The sequence below is a fragment of the Scatophagus argus genome, chromosome 7, assembly GCF_020382885.2.
Source record: "Scatophagus argus isolate fScaArg1 chromosome 7, fScaArg1.pri, whole genome shotgun sequence".
Classification (NCBI taxonomy): domain Eukaryota; kingdom Metazoa; phylum Chordata; class Actinopteri; family Scatophagidae; genus Scatophagus; species Scatophagus argus.
Genome location: NC_058499.1, coordinates 6,541,135 through 6,558,900, shown reverse-complemented (window position 1 = coordinate 6,558,900; position 17,766 = coordinate 6,541,135). Strand labels below are relative to the sequence as shown.

General features: G+C 40.5%; 1 protein-coding gene across 6 annotated transcripts in view; it reads left to right on the top strand.

Annotated features, from left to right (window-relative positions):
* Positions 1 to 17,766, top strand: part of kcnq1.2 (potassium voltage-gated channel, KQT-like subfamily, member 1.2) — a 161,650-nt gene that overhangs the window by 9,899 nt on the left and 133,985 nt on the right. For all 6 annotated transcript variants that reach the window (XR_006843940.1, XM_046395368.1, XM_046395369.1 and 3 more), the window contains exons 3-10: positions 3,368 to 3,458; positions 8,823 to 8,949; positions 9,172 to 9,250; positions 9,330 to 9,426; positions 11,445 to 11,585; positions 13,795 to 13,905; positions 14,174 to 14,269; positions 15,693 to 15,830. Coding sequence is in view for 5 of the 6 variants with exons in the window: in XM_046395368.1 (XP_046251324.1) it covers positions 3,368 to 3,458; positions 8,823 to 8,949; positions 9,172 to 9,250; positions 9,330 to 9,426; positions 11,445 to 11,585; positions 13,795 to 13,905; positions 14,174 to 14,269; positions 15,693 to 15,830 (880 nt within the window). In the remaining variant the exon portion in view is untranslated. The remainder of the gene's footprint in view (positions 1 to 3,367; positions 3,459 to 8,822; positions 8,950 to 9,171; positions 9,251 to 9,329; positions 9,427 to 11,444; positions 11,586 to 13,794; positions 13,906 to 14,173; positions 14,270 to 15,692; positions 15,831 to 17,766) is intronic.

The window sequence follows — 17,766 nt, the reverse complement described above, 5'->3', positions numbered from 1 at the left end:
ACTACAAGCTGGATTAAATTCCATAATGCCATATGCTGAAAAGGTTATGTAAATGTCTGTTGTTTGTTGTTATTCACATAACATACAAAATCATGGAAAAATGTATATAGTCCCACACGAAAGAAAGAATTATAACTGATGCGCTCAATAACGTTACCTCTCAGTTCTTTTTCTTTTCTTTTTTTTTTTTGAGTATTCACAAAAGAGAAGAATAATACTAAATCACACATGCATATGAACCACACCTGGACTCCAGATGCCCACATCATCAGTCACATCATCCAGTCCTCTCAGGTGGTAGACTGAGCATAAGATAAAGTGGGGTGACAGGGGGTAAGACTCCGAAAGGAGGATTTCCCTACCAAACGGACTATGACACATTGGCCAGATGGGATAGTGATTTTACTCTCTGAGGATTATTGCTCAACACCACACACACACACACACACACACACACACGTGTCTGGATTCTGCTTAAAACACAAAAGCAAGTAAAATGAAAAAAACAAAACAAAAATAAGAAACTATGAAGCATAATGTTCTAAGAGTACAATAAGGAAGCTACAGCAGGGTGAGCTCAGGTGATATCATTGCCTGAGTTAGTATGGTGTCATGTACATTTATTTGTAACCAAGGTGACCATAGTCAGGTCGTGAGGATGTCTTTTTGATTTAGTCTTCTCTTTGCTCCACAATGCTGAAGGTAAAGAAAGTATGTCTTCTGGTCCAGCCTCCGTTGAAATCAGTCGCACATCTTTGGATGCCAGACATGTCCTTGGTGTAGTGTCCTTGACATATGGCACAACAGGATTTTTGGTGTTTATATCAACTGATAATCTAGGCTGAGAGCCAATTCATCCCATCCCTCTGTAGGGTGTACATTTCCACTAAAAGCAAATGATTCAACATAGCAGGACACCACGTAAAATCAAACAGGAACAGGATAAGGTCACGCAAATGAGGAATGAGCCAGTAGTATGAAAGCAGAAATAATAACAAAATTCTCCACGAAATCCCTGGATCTGTCATAGATACTTCACAAAAATAAATAAATAAATACTCTGAGAAGATAAGTGTGTAGGCCACGCTTACAATCTGGGAATCTCATTTGAGGCAGTGGTATTACCAGCCTTTCGGGAAGGACTGCATCAGACAGACGTAGCAGGTTAATACGAGGGCAGGTCAAGTCAACTTCAAACCCGTTTCCATTTTGTTGGAAGGTGATCAGCGAAAATGTGATACCACACTCATGTAGACCACTGATAAAGTCATGTAATCAGTGCATGAGAGCATGGCCTTTGTTTTGGAGGGATAACAGTGCACTGTAATACCCATGGCCCTCCAGATAGAGTCTGATAAATGTCATTATTCACTAAACGGCTGTTTAGACACTAAACAGTTTCTTCCAATTTTCAGTGGGTTTTAAGAGAGAAATAATGAAAATATTATTCCAAGCACATTCAACAAGATTGCAGAAAAGTGTGGACCACATATTGTTAAAAGTATGGAGTTTACAAAATATATTTGTTATTATTTTATCAGTTTATATTAGGTGTGTTCCAAGCTCATCATCAGGATCAGGCAGGTCTAATTTGGACTCATTTATTGTTCTTGGTAAACCACTGTTAAAATTTCCCACTGTGCTTTATTGAACAGCACACAGTGTTGTGAGTTAGTTAATGATGATCTCCACAGTGAGCAATAAAAGCTTAAACATGCAAACATTTCATACTTGAAGCTGTCATGACTTTAAGATTGGCACCAATTTCTCCTGGTAGAGGAGAATTTCTCAATTTCTCTGATGCCTAAAAGGTTCACAAAATTTAGTCAGGGTGTGTAAAGATATAGTAGCTAGACAAAGGGATTTAGCATTTTCCTATAGTCATATCCTAAAACTTTCTGCACTGACACCACAGGAGAGATGTTTGCTGCAGACAGGACTGGGTCATTCACAACCATTAGCCAACCTTATTTAGCCAGGCCAAAACCCCTGGGATCTGATTAAAACAAAACAGCTGGGGCTTTAGCGAGTATTATTAACTGCAGATCCGTCCGGCCTCGCAAAAATAAGTACAGCATAGGGCCACAGAGAACCCTCGACTCAGTCAACTGAAACTAAGGCAATATAAGCTTAGGAAACATCAGCCAAATACAGACAGCAGGGACGATGTTATCTTAAAAGTGTGGGCAACAAGAACGTTCACACTTGAAGATGAGTTCATAGGTATATATAAAGCATGAGAACACACACTTTCCACACTGCCCGCACTGTGGACTGAAAATTAAGGCTGGTGTCTGCTTTGAGTAATATGAGATGATGACTACAAGCCAGTCTTCATGTTTGAAAAAAGCAGATGTTTTGAGCCTGGCAAGGGTCATGTGACTAATGAAGCTAGGCAGCCTACAGTAGCACCAGCACAGGCTAATGACACACTTTAAGCTTTTGCACCAACATTGGCTAGTTGCACGTAAGTATACATTATCAGTTCAGATGGTGCTATGTGCAAAAGGCTGGATGATCATTCCCTCCATACATGAATCCAATCAGACTGTTAAATGAGGACTGACCTCATCAGTAACTGCCTTGATCCTTTGGTCACAAAGCACCAAGTATCCGGAGTACACAAACAGACCTCAAGTTCAACAATGTTCTAAAGTTTTAATGAAGAATATATGATTGGTATGTATGTCTGTAGTCAGGAACAACTACATACATGAAGCTTGTGATAAGTTGGATACAAAACTAATGGGATGAGCAGGGAATGGAAACTGTTCTCTCTTCCCATCCTCTCATCCTCCACCCCATCCACCTCCATCCACCTCAAACCCCCCCCGGTAGTGGATGTTCAAACCCACAAGGCTATATTTGTAGTCTATGTATATACACTGACAGATGGACCGTCTCGTCGGAATGTTTCTCTGTTGCTTAGAGACGTGGAAACATCCTGTCAGCAGACTGATGACAAAAAGAAAAACAGAGACAAAGTGCCTTAAAATCTTTGTAGGACAACTGGCTACTAAATAGCTTGTTTCTGTTATTTTCTAAGAAATGCTACAAATGTAAGTTGGTGTGCATCTCAGATCTTTTTGCCTCCATAATGATTTAGTTTCTAAATATTTTAGGATTTTATATTTGACTTTATGTTTTAAATTATTTTTGTTTTAAGAACAAAGTGTGTGGTCCTTTTTTTCCAGAATGTATTGATGGTAGAAAGCAATTAGAAAGTTAATACTAAACAGGGTCAGATTTTTCAAACAATAAATATATAGAGTAATAATGTTTTCTACTTTGCTATTTTTTATTGACTGGAACAATGATTGATTTGTGGTGATGACTGACGGGAAAACCTTTTATTTCCTCCATGCAGATTCATTATGGTCCTGGTGTGTCTAATCTTCAGTGTCCTGTCCACCATAGAGCAATATGCAGACTTCGCCACAGGAACCCTCTTCTGGATGGTGAGAGCTTTCATTGTGCTGATATACCACAACATAAAAACTTCCACAGAACTCTAAAAACAGGCTAAATTCTGTAAGCATCTTCATAATTATCTTACACATAAGGCCTTTAAAAACACATGCATGATGGTAGTCTTGGACAGTTTACTGATAACCTGATTGGTGGATTGACTGAAAATGTGCAATTTTAATATGGATCTGAACATTACTGGTTTCAGATTTGCATCATTCTATTTTATTTCAATGCAAAATGTCTTATTTCTTCAGATTTTTGACAGGAGCACAAAAGTAGTTTTAAGATGCCACAGTGGGCTCTTGACACATTATCACTGTAAAACATGCAGGTAACACAACGGCATACGCATCGGTTGACGAAGGTGTTCTACTGAGAAAATGCATTTAGCGATGCTTCCTTGACAATCAAGACCTAAGTTTTCTTGTGCAAGACACTGTTTTCCTTATTTGTAAAATGAATATAGATTTAGACTTGGAGACTTAGAGAAATGGAATAAAACAATGACAGATGGCTCGTCTAAAGCTGTCATAGCTGCGCTGTAGTACCCTCCTATATCCACATGATGGAGACAGAAGATCTTGGCTGGGAGGGATTCTACCCGCCATCTTACACCTCAGCCCAAAGATATTACAAAGCTCAAAAAGACTAATCACTTTCTGTTACTGGGAACACAGCAATTGCATCACACGACGCCTGCCTGTTTGTACTGCCGTCATCCAAAGCAACATGTACATACTGCTCATTATTAGCATGGATATGGCCAGGAACAAGTGTTTTTTAACCTGTTCTGATTACAATAGGTATGCAGAATCATTTGGCTCCTCGCAGACTGTACCTGCTGATACTTGCTGGTAAATTGACTTTTCTTGCGGCTTATTAGGCTATTAAGGCTTCTAAGTGAGACAATAAATCCAGGGCTTACTACAGGTAAAGAAAATTATGGCTGCTGTTTGGAAACTCTTCAAAGAGCTTGCATCATCTGTCTCTCGCTTGCACAGTGTGAATATAAATACACACGTAGCTACCGCACACTCGCGCACAGTTTGTGCAGACATTTACACAAAGGCTGCACATACACAGGCATGGACAGATACACAATCACAAAATACACACACACATACCACCTCCTGAGTCCCGGGGGGCAAACAGAGGACAGAGTGGACACTGTGTTCTGTAAACTTTTGGCCAGTGCCCTTTGAAGACCTACTATCGCAGTTATTCATTTATTTTTACCCAGGAAGAGCCAAATACCCTGTGTGTATCATTATCCCCGACTCTCTCTCTCTTTCTATTTCTCCCTCTCTCCTCCATCCACCTTTTTTTTCTGCTGCTGTCTTACTCAAGGGACAAGCAGCAATCATTCCGATGAAGACACGGACAGAAAATAAAAAATTTCCTCACACAAATTACTGTTATTTTTTGTTCTTGAATTCAACCCTGCTTATTTGTACACCTGGCTGTTTTTGCATATGTGTGTGTATTTCTAATGCGTGGTTTAAGTTCAATATTAATTGTGAGATAAGATAATACCTTATCTTCTGTGTGTGTGTGTGCATGCGTGCACTTGTGCCAGCGCATGTGTGTGTGTGTGTGTTTGAGGGGGTGGGGCTCTGTTAGTAGTGTCATGGTGGCATACAGCGGTGGTAGTAGCTATACTTAGAAAGTTCAGGGTTAGCTGACATCTGTGAATCACAGGCTGCTTGTTTTGGAAGGCAGAGGGGACATTAGTCCTTGAGGGTATTTGGCGTTCAGGGCAACTGCCAAAGTAAAGCTACCCAGGCCGGCCAGGAGGGACAGAGGCATGCATACACACACACACACACACACACACACGTGTCGTGATCTCTTCTTCATCCGCTCTTGTGCCCATGAGTTTTACTTAATTTTAATACGTTACGCAACTAGTCTTCTGCCCTCAATATGAGTGTATGTGCTCAGCCATGCAGCAGGCAAAACACTCTCCTGGCAGATTACTTTCAAGGATTTTGTTAGAAGTAATTTTGAAACGGTAAAAATAGCAATGTACATCAAATTCCAAATTCTAAATCAGAAAACTATAAGAGCCCACAGACCAAATTTAGGCCAAAGTTTTTCAGTGAAAGCGAATTCATACACTGACCAGGAAACTAAATGCACAAAAGTGTAGACAGTAACAGAAGTTAGATTGTGCTTCAGGTTAGGAAGAAACTATCTATCACCAGTTAAAGGTCAACAGTAGAGCATTAGGGAGTGACCAGTGAAGTGTTTTTCAGGGCTGATACCAATACTGACTGTTCTTAATCACTGAGACCAACAATCAGTATTTGGAACAGATAAATATTTGTATAAAATAAAAGTCTTTAAAATCAAAAAATTTAAAATTTTTGAATAACCTGTGGTGGAAGTATTAAAGAATGCTTCACCAAGGGCATGTGAAGAGCAGGTTAAGCAGACTTTCAGGATTTTCTTGAGCTTCATTAATTTCGACTGAGTGTGTAAATTTATGTAATCACTAGCAATCTGGCACTTTGAAGTGTCTCATTTTATATAGGTAAAAAAAAATTATAGTTATGTGACCCAACAGCTGCCAGTGATGATGCAAAAATGATGAAGATAAGTGTCATAAATCTCAATTCAGTGCCTATTCATGCATAAGCTATCTACTGTCTGTCATATAGGCAGCAGTCAACAAATTTCCCTTTGACCAACTGTCCCTTGTATCTTGAAAATTTATGGTTATCTATCGCTGAAATTTGCTTTTTTATTTTGTCAAATTATTTAACTTTGAATGACCCTCTTTCTTTCTTTCTACAGTTAGTTGATTACATACTATAATAACAAAAGCACATGAAAAGGACCTAACAGGAGCTAAACTGGTTGGTGAGAGGAGAGTTGTAATAATTTTGTCGTCTCATTATGAGAGTCACATTTTATAAAACGATTAATGTTTTCAAACATCTTCAAATGGGATTGACGTCATTATCTGGAATCCAACATTAATGACAAGGCTATTACTTTGCGTGCACCTTCCCTGTAGTGGGACACACAGATGAAGCAATCTAATCACATTTTCAGCTGGTATCGTAATGCCCAAGCAGCTCTTTCAGTGAGCTTCAACCTCGCCTGGCTTGACGAGATTATCGCCGCGCGAACAGGCTGCTGTTTTCAGTTGACATGAGTTGCCAGTTTGTGTTACACATTCAAAAACACCCCAACATCTGGGTGACCCATTTGATGGAATTATCGTGACTAATGCTTTCAAATTCCCCCAAATCATGCAAACCTTTGACTTTCAAATGTTACCCAGATGTCATAATTACGAAACTTGATGAATTGGGATTAGGCACTTTGTGTTGGTGCTGATGGTTTTGTCTGACTATGTAAAAATTTAAGTCAATACTTATCGGTTTATTTACAAGAAAACACACAATGAACACTATGAACCCAGTTATAAAGTAACCCAAGAGGTTTTGCGCTATATGGATAAAAGCATTGGGACACCGGCACATTACACCAAAGGAACTTTAATGACATTGCATTCTAAATACATAGACATTAACAGACAGTTCAGACAAAGGCCTGGCTCACAATCTCTATTCCGGTTCACCCCAAAGGTGTTCAGTGGGGTTGAGTTGTGGGCCAGTCAAGTTCTTTGACACCAAACTCATCCAACCATGTCTTTATGGAGCTTTGCTTTGTGCACTGGGGCACAGTCATGCTGGAATAGAAAAGGGCCTTCAACAAACTGTTGTCACAAAGTTGGAAGCATAGCATTGACCAAAATGTGTTGGTATGCTGAAGCATTAAGATTTCCCTTCGCTGGAAGTGAGGGGTCGAGCCCAACCCCTGAAAACACCTGAACCACACCTGAATTCAGTAATAAAGAGGTGTGTCCCTTTCGTCTATATAGTGAAGGACTTTGTTGGTCCATGTTCTGTTCAACTTTGTATTGTTCATAATGCAAGGAACATTACATATTTGTGCAGCTATATCTACAAGCAAACAACAACAACTTTCAGTCAGAACTGTGCATGGACTAAACAGTATTATAGAGACAATTCATGGACTTGAATCATATCTGTTACTTTCCTGCGCAAACAGTAAAGCTATAGCTGGCTGGTCAAGTTCAACTGAAATGGATGTTATAGGTAGCTTGGTCCCAGACCTCTGAATGCCTGCCCACATCTTCGATCTGTTCAGCAGTTCAGATCTGAATGGAGTGAAACCTTATGGTAATTCTGTCTGATTATCATGCTAAACTATAGCCTGTTTATCTTTCTCTTTGTCTTTAAGTCAGTTACAGAAAATGAGCAATTCATGGAGATGAATAAAGGCCACAGGAATCCCAGGAAAGATGACTCAAGCGCAACATCTAAAGCTGTAAACATGGTTAATTAATGAAAAGTGGGCCTCTCTGTCTGTCTGCCCCATCTCTGTGATGAGCCTGATGGAAGCATTAGGCTAGTATTTTAAAATAAGAAGTTGTCTTCCAGCACTGTTGCCAAAGTGCCATTAAATGTACACATCAGTGCATTTTCCTCTATGTGCTAGCATAAGAGCGACACTTTTACCAGCAGGAATAATGTCTGGTTTGACTGGCAGGTCATTGTGTTGGGCCTCTGTGGTGCTCTGTTATTGCAGCAGGGCTCATGCTATCAAGTTTCATACAAGGGGTGGTCAGGGAGCAGCCAGTTCAAGCAATCAATGAGATGGCCACCCACATGGCCTTCGGTTTTAACAGACAGTATGGAGGCTAAATATTATGCATACACGGTGGCCAGGAAAACGATCTGTGTGAGACAGGCTTAATTAATTCACAGAGGCACACATGTATGCACATAATAGAAAAACAAAAGCTCATATTGGCACATATTGGGACATAATTTTTGCAGGTGGATATAATTAGAACTCAAACTCAACACTGTTTTATGTTCATGCAGAAAGCTTTACAATTGTAACAGCATCTCAACACCCAAGTTGATTATTTAGCTTTCTTATCTGTGTGATGGCATTTCCTCCTGCGGCTTCAATCACTTAGCCATTGACCCTGTCTCAATATGAGCCGCCATCAGCCATGTTATCAACCCCCATCTTTCCACCTGGGTGGCTGGGTGATCTTGGTACTTCTAGATCACCTCACTGTCCCTCTTTCTTTGTCTCACGCCCTGTCATTACCCACTTATATCGCAGCGTAAATCTTGGTGATCGACTATAATGGCCTTAATGCTTTTCTAGAGTGTTTCAATGGGTTTAAAAATTATACCTTATCTACTTCCACATCCTCTTGTCCTGTTTGTGTTTCACAATTGTTGTCTCTGTACCAATGGATGAATGTAACGCTTGCTCTGTGTTTGCTTTGTGCTCCACAGGAGATTGTGCTGGTGCTGTTCTTTGGCACAGAGTATGTGGTACGGCTGTGGTCGGCAGGCTGTCGCAGCAAATATGCAGGCATCAAAGGGCGCCTCCGCTTTATCAGGAAGCCCATATCAATCATAGGTGCACCTGGCATTTTCCTTTGCTTCCATTTAATACAGCGGATGTCGTGAATTGTTCTTGTATTGAATTGTCCCTGCATATCACCAACAACATTCAAGCAATTTTATTTATTCTTCGCTTCGGTTTCATTGGCACTGCAGCCATGATTTCTTTTTTTTGTTGTTGTTGTTGTTGTTGTTTGTTTTTTGTTTCTTTCTGACTGTCTGTCTCTATATCTCACAGATTTGATTGTGGTCATCGCCTCAATCATTGTGCTCGGCGTGGGGTCCAATGGCCAAGTGTTTGCCACGTCTGCTATCAGGTAGTGTGACTATTTTGTTCAGCATTTTAATATTTGCTAATATGAACGATGAACAATGAAGTGATGTTGTGTGTCACAGGGGCATCCGTTTCCTCCAAATCCTGCGCATGCTCCATGTGGATCGACAGGGAGGAACGTGGAGGCTCCTGGGATCTGTAGTCTTTATTCATCGACAGGTAGGTGGAAAGTATTTGGGCTAATGCTGTTCTGTGTTGCCTGAGATTCAAATTTCAGCTCCATCTGCTGATCTGCCCGTATGTCAACTGCATTTGTAAGAATTTATTTTTTGGCATTTATTTTAATCACATATCAAACATCCATTTGCATTCCTGTTGCGTGACTTAGCTGCAGTTTCCTCTGTAAGGAGATCGCACTGATGCCTCCTGGCCTTCCTGGTCCTCCCGCAATTTACTGCTTCTTACAACAAATCCAATGTGCACACGCAGAAATACATGCACACGTGTGCACAAATAAGCCGCAGCAGACTTGGCTTTATAAGGAGAGGAAGAGAGAAAACGTCAAGGTTGCCTCTACTGTTTTCACTGTATCCTGGTACACTGGTTTTAGTATTTTCTCAGGCTGATACACAATGAAGTAAGAGCATGTAATGTTCTTTTCTTAATCCCTGGAGAAGACTGTGTTCTTTGGTTATAAGAAGAACAGGGATGACCAGTAAGGTTTGCGTGCAAAGGCCAAGCAAATAAATGTAAGATGAATCCATGATGAGCGTAATTTGTTGTCGTCTCGCTGTTGTCAGATGACCACTGTATCAAATGATGTGCTCTGTTTAGTGGAAATTTATTGCCTTCAACTGTGTCAATAAGTTGGTGGAAAGGAAAAGCCCAAGCACGATGGGATGTTTGATTTCAGTGCTTCTTTGGTCAGTATTTACATTGCTTGTAAATTAATATACTGAATTGATTGATTTCCAGACAGGAAATATTTTGTTGATTGTATGATTATTTTATTGAAATTATTTACATTGTTCTCATATTTGCTGCATTTTACCTGTATCGACAATAAAATACACAATATTATATAAAAGAGAATTATGAAGTGTAGGCTTAGATGCTTAATCTTTTCAAATTTACCACATTTACTTTTGTGTTTACTCAGTCTATTGAGCATTATGAAGCTGGCCCTGTTAAAGACCATTACTAATAGAATTGTTAATCTTTTACAGTCTGTCTTAAGCCACCAATGAAATAGCAAGGTGACTTTTTGGATTTCTCCACCTGAATTCATAAAAGTATGGTCCTTTTTCATGTCAGCCTCAATGTGGCTCTATAGGTAAAGGGGACAAAGGATCTTCCTGCCATGAGACAATCAGGAAAACGTCAGACATGAAAATTAAAATGGCTTCCACCTAACCTGACTGGCTTGGGGTACACTGGAGGTGCAGTCAGCATCCTGTAGTAGAAGTCAGCTATAAAAACAACCACACCCAATTTAACTGCCATAAAATACAGATGGTGGTGGATGACCTAACTGACAAAAGAGTGGTCTCATCATTGCACTGTATGAAAAACACTGTAAGTTCTCATGCAAGGCCTGAGAGCACTCATAAAAGCTAAATATGTCAGGTCAACAGTGGCTCCTGCAAAAAACACTCTCAAAGCTTTAGCATAATAGGGCTAAAAGCTAGTTTCTTCACTCGACACGGACACGAGGAAGACCCAAACAGCACAGTCATTCAGGGATAAACTGACTGGATGTGTCTTACTATATATAGCAGGAGGAAAGTTGGCGTCAGTCAACAACAACAGCTCACTGGACATCCCACACAGCTCATTTGAAGCAAACATGTTGTTTGAAGTAATGCCGAAGGGCATTGTCACCATCTTGGCTGTCTCACATATATATATATATATAAAAAAAGAGGATGAGGGTTATATGAAGATGAGAGTATATTGTCAAAATACATTTTGTATGATGTTTCATGTCCTTGAAAAGCATTTTAACAGCCCAGATTTTGTTTTGGCTGTCACCAGCAGTCAGGCTTACATGCAGTGAGGCACAATCAGTGATGAAAGACATGAGGGACCCTTGACACAGCCGTTCATAGCTGCAGCTGTTGTCATTCAGAGTAGAGTGACAACGATACAAATGATCAGGTGTATCTCTCAGACTTGTGTAATCTTTCATGCAACATTTTCAAAGTATCGTCTTTGATCCTACTCAATGTGTTTTTCAGGAACTGATCACCACCCTGTACATCGGCTTCCTTGGCCTGATCTTTTCCTCCTACTTTGTCTACTTGGCTGAGAAAGATGCTGTGGATGAGGAGGGCAAGACAGGATTCTCCAGCTACGCAGATGCCCTGTGGTGGGGAGTGGTAAGGCAGTTAAACCAGAAAACAGAAACACATTCTATGGAAGAAGCAAGTCCTTTACCGATCTTTTCTTACTACTTTTCTTCTCTGCGTGTTTTTCTAAATTATGTTTTTTTTCCCATGCATATATTACTTGGATCTTTGAATGCCACTTGAATTTCCTAACGTAGCTTACATACCCGAAAGGCCACATCACATGAACATGAAAAAGATTCTTCCGTCTAAAGCACTTTAACAAATAACCTGCACAATGCACACACAAGTGGAGTCTTAGCTGGAAAAATGGAGATGGCTGGCCACCCTGCATAGACCAATTATTAACCTCCTTATGTTTTTTCTTCTCTCTTCATTGGTTCTTGGTGTAGGATGCATGTGTTGCTGCAACACTTAACACAGAGGCAGGTGTGTTGATGTTTTCCGTGCGTAGAGCTGGTTTTGCTTATTTCTCTCTGTACTGAGGATCAGGTTTCCAGAGTAGTTAATTAAACATTTGAATTGAAAGCGCAGAGTAATGAGAAACCTATGGCAGCCTTGTGCAGGGGATCAGCGTGCCACAAAGAGACCGTAATAAACCATTCACCTCTGGGCTCTTTGGCTCAAAGAACTTTTAGAGCACCAATATAAAGTGTCAGTTCCCTTAATTAAAACTTTAATTGTGGGATTACTACCTTTATGTAACGAGGGTTAGGAGGGTCACAGTGCTCCTCACTGCTCTATGGACGGTTGAAGAAAAGCTGTTATTTGTGTTGCTCTGTTCACAATGTCGAGAAAAGAATCACCCTTGGGGATTTGTACCGTTTTTGTTTTTCTGAGATTGTAAACTTGAGAGTCATAATATGCTGTTACAATAGGCTTGGTTAGTGTTTTTGGAAATGTTGTGTGAAAGTTAAGATATCCCACCATGTATTCCTTCTCTTGGCTTGATTTCCACACTGGGATGTGCAGGTGCAGGGCACAGCTGGTGGACAACAAGTTGATGCCATGATTCATATGCCCCTCTCTCTCTCTCTGTTCCCCTTTTTCCCTCCCTCCCTCCCTTACCTTCCCCGCTTCTCTTATTCTTTTGCCAGTTGCTGATGGCTAGGAAATGCCTGTCTGATTTTAACGACATTTTCTAATTTCAACCAGGACACAAAGAGAAAATGAGAGCTAAAAAGTGCTAAACTTGCCATTTTTAGTTGTGGTGCTTATGTAGAGTTGGATTTGGGTGTTCACACACATACAGTACATATACAGACATACACACACACAATTAAACATATTCAAAGGCCAGGTTTGTGACCTTTGTGTAGGCAAGAGGAGGTTTTGCCACACACCCTACCATCTGAATAAGAGAAGTGTTTTTGAGTAGACTATTCCACTCTTACGGTCAGGAGGACATTGTTTAGTCATCGGATTTGTGGATGGGAGATTAAATCCCCCACCACTCCACCCGCCCCCAACATACACCCACCCACCCTTCCCGCCCCTGCTCCTTCTTTTTTACTCCCAAAGCCCTTTTAAGTATCTCACCTTACATCAGCCGCTTTGTGTTAGCGCTCAGCGGCGGCTCATGCGGAGGTACCCCATAGACAACCACAGTAAGCCAAGTGTGTGCTGAATGTGTCAGGATTGGCTCGGCTTTCAGAGTGGGTGTACATGCAAATGCAAGAGGTATTTGTTTCCCCCCCTTCACCCTGCAAATTCCTACACTCACTGAGGATTAGTGGTTGGGAATCTTATTCCCTTTGAGGAGCGTTAGCCTGAAATGCTCCGGACATCACTGACAGTCATGTAGCAGGGCCAGCACGGCTGATGAACTTTTCTCTTTATTGTCTAATTCCTGTTATAGACTGCTGCAAAGCTTTGAGAGCTTTGCATTGACTGACATTTTCATTCCATCAGCAGTTGATTAAAATGAGAGGGGCTTTTGGTATCTCTTTGAATAAAGTTTTATTCGGGGTAAAACTGTAATATTTAACATGTAAGGTGTAATTCTTTTCAGTGATATTACATTTGTATGCGTGAGGTCCATCTGGAGTAACAGAAGGGACTTGGTTCAGCAGTTATTGTTTCAGTATTGGCTCTCACTAGCACTTTTGTTTGTTACTTTTTTTACATCAGTGTGCGTTACAGGATCTTTTTTTTGTTTGTTTGTCAAATTTATGTCTGCAGTCTGCTTACGGTAATGTCAACGGGTGTAAGAAAAATTTTGTCCACTTTCTGTCTTCAGGTGACTGTCACCACAATCGGCTATGGAGACAAAATTCCTCAAACGTGGATAGGCAAGGCCATCGCGTCCTGCTTCAGTGTTTTTGCCATCTCCTTCTTCGCTCTACCTGCTGTAAATATAATTTTAATCATTCAATTCATGAGCAGTAAGGACTTAATAAACTTTTGTTTCACTCAATCCCAGCTTTATTACAACAGGTTGACTCCTGTTTTTGCATTTTTAGTATCTTTAGCATATTTTTTTCAGTATTACAAAGTCAATGTGATGATAACAAATGCAGCCACATTTTATAATTCTACACTAAATGTGATGATTTATTAATGATATATTTTCTTGCAGTATGAGCTGATACAGTCCATCCTAATTTCTTTCTGATTAGGGTATCCTGGGCTCAGGTTTTGCCCTCAAAGTGCAGCAGAAGCAGAGACAGAAGCACTTCAACAGGCAGATCCCTGCTGCAGCCTGTCTCATCCAGGTACATTGTAGGACTGAGCGGAAACACACCAGCTTTAACACGTAGTGTAGTAATCAGTGGTGGATTAAGTACATTACCTGGTCAAATATTACTCCAGTACAAGTGCTGGAGTACTTGCTTTTATTCAATTTTACAGTGTTTGTTTTTTTTCATGTCAACTCACTGATGTGACTTAATTGCCTTTGTGCGATGTTATTGTACTGTTTTGTTTGTTTTTATAACAAATATTTCTGAAAGAACTTTGGTCTATAATATTTGGGAATCGGTCCCAAGATGAAAACTTTGTGGGGAAATCCATAAAAAGTAATTTGATTTGACCAACCAGAGCATAAAAACTGTAACTACTACAGGCCCAGACAACTTTATTTCAAATGTTTAACTGGATTTAATGGAATGTTTACATACCTCAACATGCTTTCCCAGATAGCCAGTTAAGAAGTTTGTGCAGGGTAAACAGAGCAAACCTTAAAAATATATAAATCTTTCTTTATTTGAAAATCTCAAACATGGATTTCAGCCCCGGCAATGGGTGGTAGTGAGGAATCGTTATCTTCATCTGCCGCAGCCGTCATTACCACCGGAAAGTTCAAAGCACTTTGAACTGGGCTGACAGGCGTAGGAGGAGGAATTTACTGTGGTTTTCCTCCTGTGACTGAACACACTGTATGACCTATCGCAAAGCTTCAAAGCTGTCCTTCAAACTAACGAGTAAGGCGCTGATAGAAAATAGATGGACTCCCATCAAGTACGGAGACTAGAAAATGTACTCAAGTTAATGTACTTTGTTACTGTCTCCCCTTTGTGTTAATCCGCAATGTCTCAGCAAACACTGGAAACAGAGAAAACAGAGAAAAAACATACATGTATTTGTTGTCAACAAATTCCAAGTGAGCCATGGAAAAGATGAGCGGGTGTCTCGCTTGCCAACAGTGAAGTAGTAGATGAACAAATAGCTACGTCATATCAGAAGCAAAACATTACAAGGATTAATATTTACCCTGATCACTGAGACACTGAAACTGAAACACTGACAAAAAACTGCAAATATCAACTTTTTTTTGAAAAATATTTGAAAATACAACGAATAGAACAGAACTGAACAAACTGAATCTGTGGCTCAGTGCTTTTCAGAGTACTTTACATGTGACTGTGCTAATACTAAGATACACTGTGTAGTAGATACTAAAATGTAAATATAAACAGTAAACATTTGGAGACTAATATACAGCAATATTGTACAGAACAATATCATGAATTTTTTGGCCAAATGCAGCGGTAGCAACAAAACCAAACCACCATCAGTACTTGTTAAATCAGTTTACATATCAATGAATTTCTGGCTAGTACTGCTTCATCACTGGTGGCGTCCTTTGCTTGGTTTTAAAATGGAGAAACTTCATACAGGTTAACCTGTCCTCCTCAGACACTTTGGAGGTGCTATGCAGCAGAGAAACCAGGCGGCTGTGCTGCTACGTGGAAAATGTATGTTCTAACTCCAGAGGCTGTCGCCATGGCGGAATCTGAAAACTCCAGCCCTAACGTCAGGAAACTGCATTTATCGGTAATTATCCAGTTCAACTTGGATTGAGAGCCAAGGCTATTGTGTAGCTCATGTTTTGTACAGTTTGCAGTTGTGATTTAATTTCCTCAAAAGAAAGCCTCTCCTTTTGAAACCTCTCTATACCCCTAAGATATGAAGTATGACTTTGATGTAGTGGATTTGAACTCAACGAGGGATATTTCCTCAGTTTTTTGTTTCCTTTTTCTCTTTCATTGTTTATTGAATCTGTTAACTTTGATCTATACCATGACAGTGAAACGTCACCCAGAAAAATAGCATTCAGTCCTTAAACTAAGGTCATACGGCTATTTATTTGCTCGATTTGAAATGGCAGTGCACATATGAGAGAAACATTTTCCTTTTCCACCGACGCGTGAAAGAGTCCTTTGAACTTGAGGTACAAAATATCAAGAAGTCCACAAAAGAACGTTGTCAGAAAAAGCCATCAGACTGTGCTACCACAGACTGGATTAGCATAAGTCTGGCCCACGCTGTATTGTGTCCTTGTGCAGTTCACCTTTCACAACAATATTAGCTATGTTGCGCCTAAGCCATACAGCATAAAAGGGCAAGTTAAGTTCCCACAAACTTACGCGCACGTGGAAGGACACACAACACACATAAAACACAAATACACGCACACACAGCAAACACCCGCCCCCAACCCCACCCCAACCCCCGCCCAAGGTCTGACTCCACCAGGATGACTTGAGGCCTTTGTCTCCACCGGACAAAGACTCAGTCAGTTGAGATGATGTCACTGCCTCCTTTCTCATGGGAGTAAACCTTTGTCTAGCAGAACAACAACAAAAAAATCTTTGTGTAGCATTGAACCCACATGTATTGGGGAGAATGAAGGCTGCTTCCGCTCCTTTCTGTTTCAGCATGTGACTTCTCTCTCTCTCTCTCTCTCTCTCTCTCTCTCTCTCTCTTCCCTTTCTTTCCTGTGTCTTTCAAAATTACTCTCGGGTTTCTCCTCATTTTAATTGACTTTTTCTCACTCTTTCTATTTGTTCTCCACTCTTTCTGTCTCCTCTTGTTTCAGCATATTTCACTCGCTTCCTTGTCTGTTTGTCCCTCATTACCGCTCACAGTGTTTCTCCTTCTCCTCATGTCTTACTCCATCAGTCTCAGCCTCTTTTACAGTTTTTCGTGCCCTTCGATCTCTCTCTCTCTCTCTCTCTCTCTCTCTCTCTCCCTCTCCCTCTCCTTTTTCTCTTTTTTCCTCCCTCATCCTCATGACACCCACCAGCGCTTACCTCTCTCACTCTCTCTGCTAATGAGTCATTCAAAACTCGAGTATTTGGATTGAACTGCTTTCCAATTATCAATGCCAAAAGTCTGATCCATTGAGTCCAAATAATTGAGGCCACGTCCATGACGTTGGTGTGGGTCAGTGGATCTAAAGATTGGACTGGAGGCACCGCTTAGGTCCTCAGAAACTCACTGACTCACAGAACACATAGCCATGATCTCATTCAAAGAAACTGAGGTTAAATATGTAGCGCTGATGTCACCAGCACGCAAGCACGAGATTTGGTAAGCTTATGTGGTCTAACGACATTATGAACTGCACAGGTGCTGGAAGAAAATAATGTGTTTTGCTGTTTCAGTGTTTTTGGCAAAGCATGGCTTCTTAAAACTTGCCTGTTATAGCCAAGCTCACCCTTTGTTCAGAGAATATGTTTCCTGAACAATTCTGAACACTGGAAATGTACTCAGTACACATCAATTTTAAATGGGGTATAAATGATTTAGAGTGAGACTGACTGCAATTCCTATTTATGACAAGCAGACCAACTCTAGAGCAGGACAAAAAGATAAATAATCAGCAGTTTAACCGAAGATTCGGCTTCACGCTGACAACATTCATTAGAAAGCAAAGTGAAGGGGACTGCTGTTGCTGAATTGGCTACTCTGAATACCATTTTAAAGA